Raw genomic sequence first — 8,886 nt, 5'->3', positions numbered from 1 at the left:
CCTGTGCAGGTGACACGTAAAATACACCATTTTGAGCGTGGCCGTCGCCAGTACCGCCTGATTGGCCTTCGTGCCGGTGGCACGTAAAAGCACCCACTACACTCTCAGAGTGGTTGGCGTTAGGAAGGGCATCCAGCTGTACAAACTCCGCCAGATCAGATTGGAGCCTGGTGTCGCCTTCGGGTTCCACCAGTCCTCAGTCAAATCATCCAACCCATGCCAGCATGGAAAGCGGACGTTAAACGACAATGATGATGATGATGATGATGATGATGTGACTGCCTACTTCCACATCCTGCAAGGGCTGAGTCAAGTGAAACTGCACCTGATGAAGCAAAGTTGAGGCTCAAAGCGTTAAAGAATAAAATTTACTCAAGTGTGGAAAAGGTGGGAAGAAAAGGGGAAAATAGATCCATTATAATTTCCCAGTTTTTCAAAAGAAGGATCTGAGACTCCCCTGGTGCCATAGACTCTTTAAGGTCTGTTTCTAAGATTCTGTGTCATATATATCTGCCACCACTGGATGGTACTCCTTTTTGTCAGCTGAGTGGACTGGTGCAACATGAAATGAAGCGTTTTGCTCAAGGACACAGTGCATCGCCCAGTTCAGGAAGTGAAACCACAAGCGTATAATCACGAATGCAACACCCACTAACTACTAAGCCACATGCGTTCACATTACCAGTATATTACTGGTACTTATTTTCTCCTTGTTATTGTTGTTGCTGAACTCTCACTGGCTTGGAAACATGTAGAATTAAGGAGATAAAACCACACCAATCAATAGTACTTGTGTAGGATTTGAACTCAGGCTTTTAATGCACTAAAACTTTTTGTTCTGAATATGTCCTGCCGAAATCAGGGTGCGACTAATATACCTGTGCATCTTTTATGTTATCAAACATGGTAGGCTTTTTTTTTTAACACAAATACAGAAAATCTATACAAATGAACAACCACCAAATGATCACATGACCAGGTGACCACATGATGAAATTATCTTAAGAGAATGTAAGCCGAAAATATGTTGCCCTTATTTTTTACTGCCAGGAGGAATAAAATAGACTTACCGGAGGAAGGTTTGGTACAATGAAAAGAACGATGTGAGAATACTCGGCCAATTCAGAAACTTCATACAGAACATACTGAAATGAATCAACAACAACAACAATAATAATAATAATAATAATAATAATAATAATAATAATAATAATCCTTTCTACTTTAGGCACAGGGCCTGAAACTTTGAGGGTGGGGGCTAGTCGATTACATCAACCCCAGTGCATAACTGGTACTTATTTCATCAACCCTGGAAGGATGAAAGACAAAGTCGACCTTGGTGGAATTTGAACTCAGATCGTAGTGACAGGTGAAATACCACTCAGCATTTCGTCCAGTGTGCTAACAATTCTGCCAGCTCACTGCCTTAATAATATCACAATATTTCAAGGCAAGGAGACAGCTCTCACCCCATATATATTTCATGAAGGCACATGGCTTAGTGGTTAAGCTACTTGGCTCACAATCATAAGGTCAGGAGTTCAATTCCAAGCAGCACATTGTGTTTCTGAACAAGACACTATTTTACGTTGTTCCAGTTCACTCAACTGGAAAAAATGAGCTAAACTTGTAATTCAAAGGGACAACTTTGCCACATTCTGTGTCACATAGAATCTCCCTGATACACCACATATGTAAACACAATGGGTTTCTTTCAGATTCTGCCTACCAAATCCATTCATAAGGATTTGGTTGGCCCAGGGCAATAGTAGAGAATATTTGCCCAGGCTGCTATGCAGTGGAAGTGAACCACATGGTTAGGAAGCAATAAATTTCTTTAAAAAGGTGTTAATTGCAATAGAAATAATGAAAATAACAAACCTTTTTGTTGGAATTCCTGGGAGGAAGAGCATGTCCCTTGTCTGCAAGATTGGTGCATGTGTCACTAGAATAAAAAAAATTAAAGAAAAAGAAATGAGAGATTACAATGAGTGTAACCAGGAATTGAAACTCTGATGACAGATTTACAGTTTATTGAGACCTGAAGAGAGATGACGAGGTTTATAACGATGATGACAATGATGAAAATAACAACGGTATTAATGATAATGATCATGAAGAAAAGGGGGGGGGGATGACAATGATGACGATGATGATGATGGTGGTGATGATGATGATGAAGAGGAAAGTGAGTAGGAAAGGATAATGATAAGGTGATGATCTAAAGATGACGTCTATGACAGTAAATGGCAGCAACAATAACGATAATGATGTTGCCACTAACGATGACACAGGTGACAGATTGAAGCCATTACTTACCAACGTTGTTTACCTTCAGGAATGTTACAACCACAGATCCAAGAATCAGAGTGCTACAATAGAACACAAGACAAATTTTATATATATATATATATATATATTATTATAAAATCTGGTAATTAATCATATATTAATTAATATCGATTAATTATCAGGAGGCTATATATATATATATATATATATATATATATATTAGAAATAATACATTTCTAAATCTCTCAGAGAGACTCAAGCAGTAGTGATGCGATAAAGTAGTTGTATACTGCCAACTTAACGTGACAGTCCCAATAAGGGAATATACTACTGCTGTTTAGCCCTAGGAAGCTGGACCGCTTCCTATTAGGCCTTGACACATTTCTTGTGCCCATATCCTTGCAAGGGGGAGACAAACTCCTCCACCCAGCCTAGCCTGCATTCAGGGACATGTTTCTGAGTCTTTGCTCGTCATCAGCCTGAAGTAGCATGACCAGCTGGTTGAAAAAGTCTGTTTACCTCCCGTAAGGATATACTATTTCAGTGAAATACATTCACTGGTTACAAAAATTAGAAATAATAAAATAATAAATTTCAAGACAAGGAGACACCCAACCCCATGAAGGTGCATAGCTTAGTGGTTAAGGTACTTGGCTCACAATCATAAGGTCATGAGTTCGATTCCAAGTGGCACATTGTGTTTCTGAGCAAGAGACTTTATTTCAAGTCGCTCCAGTCCACTCAGCTGGAAAAAATGAGCTGGACTTTGGTCAGCCTGAGGCTATAATAGAAGACACTTGCCCAAGGTGCCACATGATGGGACTGAACCTGGAATCATGTGCTTAGGAAGCAAACTTCTTACCACGCAGCCATGTCTGCACCTATGTGAGTGTGTGTGTGTGTGTTGGCTTTTTAATGCCCTGCTGGGATTCTTACAACCCTCATCACAAAGTTAACTTGGTAGGGGGTGCTGATATAATTACCAACAACTCAATAATGTAACAGATTGTATGAGATTATATCTCATACAATCTCTGCACCTATGTGAGTGTGTGTGTATACATGTGTGTACACATACACAAACACATACTCATATGCAAACACAAACACATTTACTCATACGTATGCCCACACACACTAATATACATAAGCATATATTATGGCTTATGCAAAAGGTATGCTTATACATTTATATACACCTTCAAACACATACAAATGCAAACACACACACACAGCGCACAAATACAATGAACATGTATTGCACACACATTACACGCAGGAGTGGCTGTGCGGTAAGTAGCTTGCTTACTAACCACGTGGTTCCAGGTTCAGTCCCACAGCGTGGCACCTTGGACATGTGTCTTCTACTATAGCCTCGGGCCGACCAAAGCTTTGTGAGTGGATTTGGTAGACGGAAACTGAAAGAAGCCCGTCGTATATATGTATGTGTGTGTGTATATGTTTGTGTGTGTATATGTTTGTGTGTCTGTGTTTGTCCCCCCAACTTCGCTTGACAATCAATGCTGGTATGTTTACGTCCCCGTAACTTAGTGGTTCGGCAAAAAGAGACCAATAGAATAAGTACTAGGCTTACAAAGAATAAGTCCTGGGGTCGATCTGCTCGACTAAAGGCGGTGCCCCAGAATGGCCACAGTCAAATGACTGAAACAAGTAAAAGAGTAAAAGAGAGAGTATATATATATATATATATATATATATACACACACACAGAGTCACAATATACTTATAACAGTTAGTGTGTTAGTTGCATGAACTTCACCCAGTTACCATTGTATAACCAGTCTTAGGAGTGTAAGAGAGAGAAGTAGAGGGTGAATGAGAGAGGGAAAGAGTGATAGGATGAGGGAAAATCTGAGGTGGAAAGTGATTGAGTGAATGTGTGAGCAACAAAAGAGAGGCAGAATGAGTGAATGAGTATGAAAGAATGAGAATGAATGAGAGGTTGGGAAGAATATAGATAAGATGAGTGAGTGAATGAGAGATAAACAGAAATTTAGCATGTGAATGAGAGAGAGATAGAGAAAGAGAGAGAGTGATCAGCTGAGTAAATGAGAGAGAGAAAAAAGAAAGGAAGGAAGGAAGGAAGGAAGAAAGAAAGAGGGTGTGTGCCAAAATCTATGATTTTCCCTCATCTAGCAGTGTTTGTTGTGTGAAATTCCATCCTTTGTGTGATGTTTGCAGTGACACAAGAATTTCTTTCACAACAATGAAAAAAAACAGACTTAACCATTTAGCATTTAAACTTAGCCATGTCCAGCCCAAATATTCTGTTTTATGTTCAACCTGGCCACATTCGGCCTCTCACACCTAGCCTATAATGTCATTCTAAAAATACGCAATCACACCACTAAATTCTCAAAGCTGCCAGATAATGCATGATTAGTTTAAAATAACAGGAAAAAATAAGCATCACATTTTACAGAATAATCCGAATGCTAATGGATTAAAATATAGTAAAAGAGAAACTCTAAGCATTCACTACAAAGATTAACTCACCACATTGCTAACTGCAATAAACTGGTCCAGATCCTTAGTCACAACAGGGATCACCACATACTTGAGTTTAGTAACCTACAAGAGAAACCAAACAGACAGATTTACATATACATCTACAGATTTACATATACACCTACAGATTTACATATACATCTAAAGATTTGCATATACATCTGAAACAAGTAAAAGAGTAAAAATCACAGAAAAATATTAAAAGAAACAGAATCACATTCATCTCATTATCATAAGACATTTATTATTTTTTTTTGCAGTTCCACAACCATTAAAACAAAAATTCTTAAAATATAACTTACTTTCTCTTCAGAATATCTCAAAGAAGTGTCTTCTTTCAAAATCCACGGAGCATTAGCTTCAACATTGACCGTTTTCTTCCAAGACCTCATAGGACCAATTTTACCAGGATGGTTGTGGACATAAGTATTGAACACCTTCAGTCTAAAGTCGACATCATTAGTTATCTGCAAGATTTATAAATATTATCCAGGTATATTTTATATATTGATACGTGTGAGCTTTACTTAAAATGTAAAGAATATATATTTATAGGCGCAGGAGTGGCTGTGTGGTAAGTAGCTTGCTTACCAACCACATGGTTCCGGGTTCAGTCCCACTGTGTGGCACCTTGGGCAAGTGTCTTCTGCTATAGCCTCGGGCCGACCAACGCCTTGTGAGTGGATTTGGTAGACGGAAACTGAAAGAAGCCTGTCGTATATATGTATATATATATATATGTATGTATGTGTGTGTGTGTGTTTGTGTGTCTGTGTTTGTCCCCCCAACATCGCTTGACAACCGATGCTGGTGTGTTTACGTCCCCGTAACTTAACGGTTCAGCAAAAAAGACCGATAGAATAAGTACTAGGCTTACAAAGAATATGTCCTGCGGTCGATTTGCTCAACTAAAAGGCAGTGCTCCAGCATGGCCGCAGTCAAATGACTGAAACAGGTAAAAGAGTAAGGAGTAATAGGTGCAGGCTTGATTGTGTGGTAAGAAGCTAGCTTTTCAACCACATGGTTCTGGGTTCAGTCCCACTGTGTGGCACCTTGGGCAAGTGTCTTCTACTATAGTCTCAGGCCAACCAAAGCCTTGTGAGTGGATTTGGTAGACAGAAACTGAAAGAAGCCCGTTGTATGTGTGTGTGTGTGTGTGTGTGTGTGTCCATCACTGCTGGACATTTGGCGTCGGTATGTTTATGCCCCAGTAACTTAGCAGTTCAGCAAAAGAGACTGATAGAATAAGTACTAGGCTTAAAAGATACATCCTTCAATCAATTTTTTTGGCTAAAATCCTTCAAGATTGTGCTCCAGCATGGCCACAGTCAAAATGACTGAAATAAGTAAAAGAATAAAAAAAAAAATAAAAGAATATATTTATGCGTATGTGTGTGTGTCTGTGTGCAAATGGAAATATATTCCCAACAGCACAGACAGATACACATGATAGTGTGTGTGTGTGTGTGCATGTTTGTATGTGTGCGTGTGTGTGTGTGTGTCTGTGTGTGTGTTTGGAGAGAGAAAGAGTGAGTGAGAGAGAGAAATAGCTGAACTAGTGGGTACCTGTACGGTCCACAGGTGATAAATGTTCGATTTTATAGTTAATTATTTGTGACAAACCATATCTCAAGAGGCTTTCCTCTTTGTTCCTTTCTATCGTTTATTGAATAAAAACATACCGTTACATAAGGAATTTATGATTCATCCATGAAAAGTTATATTTATGATGTACGTCTCGACTCGGTATTCATCTAACAGTCAGTGTTTAAACGAAATATGGAAACATAATGAGAGGACCATAGCAGTTAACTGTCTTTCAAGTCTACGTCCAGAGAACAAAGAGAGAGAGAGAGAGAGAGCGAGCGAAAGACGGAGACACATTGCTAATTATATTGGTAGGTTATTTTATTAATCAGAGAAAGCCAGGCAGCGCCCCAGAAATTGGCAGGTTTTTGTAGACTGGTGTAGAATAATGTTTTGTTGGTTGGAAAATGTGGGATAAAAGTGGAATTCCACAAGGCAGCAGATCCGGGAAGAAAGGATGGGAGAAAAAAAAATTTAGTAATGATGGATGGGGTTAGTAACACTAAGGGTCAGATACAGTAGAGGTGAGTTGCAGCATCACAAATGCTGTAAGTGGATACCACAACGTAGAAAGATTAAGTGCTATCAGCATTAGAATTCCATTGTTCCAGTCAACAACCAATATTCAAGAATTTAAAGCCACCAAGTTATTCTTACTCTAAGACAGTCGTTTTTAACTATTTTTGCCTATGCACCACTTTGATTTCTATTTTATTCAACTGGACCTCCATAAAGGGTAAAGACCCATTTTACCATGCACCTATAAAATTACCCTCCAAAGTGCAAGTCTAGACAAGGTTGTTTACTGAAGACCAACATACCACCCATGCATACCAGCCTCCCCTCTCCACACCACTGATGTTATCCAAGTGAAAGGCAAAGGCTGATACAGCTTGGTACCAGTGACATTGGAACAACATGAAACAAAGTGTCTTGCTCAAGAACACAACACACAGCCTGGTCTTGGAATCAAACTCACTACCTCATGATTGTGAGCCCAATGCTCTAACTACTGAGCCATGCACTTAACCACTGAGCTATGGACCTCCATAACCATTAAATATATATCAAAAACAAACTACTATATTTTTATGATTAAATATTTTAATGAATTGTATAAAAAAATTTTAATATTTTGTGTATATGTACCCCAGTTGAGAACCACAATTCTAAGAGGTTCTAAAAGGAAAAGCACTATTTCTGCTACAGATCTTACTAATTAAATACTAACAGAACAAAAACAAAAAAAGGAACTAAAATATCATAACAAACCTGTTTGGTATTTCGGTCCACCATGTCAAATAAGGCACGGTTTATGATTAATACAATTTGACGACACCTGGACATGGAATGGAAAAAAAAACATACAAAGTTATTACAATGTGGAATAAAGGAAACAAGGGTGGGGGTCTTTTCATTAGAAAACAATACACACACACACACACATATATATATATGTGTCAGTACATCTGTCAGACGGGACCTTGATGAATGCCATGAGGCATGAAAGTATACTAGCCCTTATATATTTAATACTCAATATTTCATATATTCAATAAGACATTCAATACTTCATTTCATTTTACTATTTATATTATATATTCCATATTCTATATCCCACATTAATTTTATAATATAAATAAAACATAATAAACAGACAGAGTTGGAGCTCTTATAAATAATATGTATATATATATATATATATATATATATGACGGACTCTCCTGTCAAAGATGGCATATGAGTATTCAGTGAGAAGGCAGAAAAAAATCCAACCAAACAGACAATCAACAAGACACACACACTACTATTACTACCATTCACCAATGTTTACAATTCATCCACTTCGGCTGGTCACTTCTCCTGAGAGTCCTCAGGCCACCAAAAGCAATGTTGATATGAGCATGACCTATTAAACCAGAACATGACCTAGCTGAGAAATCACAATATGGACAATAGTGGTTTGCAGGAAGACTCGTTCTGTTGCTTTCTTTTCCTATTTTCCTGCACGTGCATGCGTGTGTATCGTTTTTGGCTTTTGTTTCAGTCTTTAGACTGCGGCCATGCTGGGGTATCAGCTTGAAGAATTTTTAGTCAAATCAATTGACCCCAATACTTAATTTTTGTTAAGCCTGGTACTTTTACCATCGGTTTCTTTTGGCGATCCACCAAGTTACAAGGATGCAAATACACCAACATTGATTGTCTAGTGGTGGTGATGGTGGTGGTGGTGGAGGAAACACAGACACACACACATACACACACATAGACATATATATGCACAACTGGCTTCTTTCAGCTTCTGTTTACCAAGTTCATGCACAAAGCTTTGCTTGGTGCGAGGCAATATTAAAAGACACCTGTCCAAGGTGCCATGCAACGAGACTGAACCAGAACCTTGAGGTTGGAAACAGAATTGTCACAGCTAGAATGCCTTTCATTAAAGGTTTCCTCATCCAGAGCTTATGTGGTGGTGGT

At 38.6% G+C, this 8,886-nt stretch overlaps 1 protein-coding gene across 1 annotated transcript in view; it reads right to left on the bottom strand.

The window, feature by feature from the left end:
- LOC106877853 (GPI inositol-deacylase) overlaps positions 1-8,886 on the bottom strand; it is a 51,754-nt gene that overhangs the window by 22,950 nt on the left and 19,918 nt on the right. Inside the window, exons 12-17 of the mRNA XM_052976513.1 lie at positions 7,681-7,747; positions 5,124-5,288; positions 4,810-4,884; positions 2,320-2,372; positions 1,882-1,945; positions 1,071-1,145 (exon numbers count right to left, since the gene is read on the bottom strand). Of these exons, the coding sequence (XP_052832473.1) occupies positions 1,071-1,145; positions 1,882-1,945; positions 2,320-2,372; positions 4,810-4,884; positions 5,124-5,288; positions 7,681-7,747 (499 nt within the window). The remainder of the gene's footprint in view (positions 1-1,070; positions 1,146-1,881; positions 1,946-2,319; positions 2,373-4,809; positions 4,885-5,123; positions 5,289-7,680; positions 7,748-8,886) is intronic.

The sequence above is a fragment of the Octopus bimaculoides genome, chromosome 24 (genome assembly GCF_001194135.2).
Source record: "Octopus bimaculoides isolate UCB-OBI-ISO-001 chromosome 24, ASM119413v2, whole genome shotgun sequence".
Taxonomy (NCBI): domain Eukaryota; kingdom Metazoa; phylum Mollusca; class Cephalopoda; order Octopoda; family Octopodidae; genus Octopus; species Octopus bimaculoides.
This window is presented reverse-complemented; position numbering and strand designations above follow the sequence as displayed.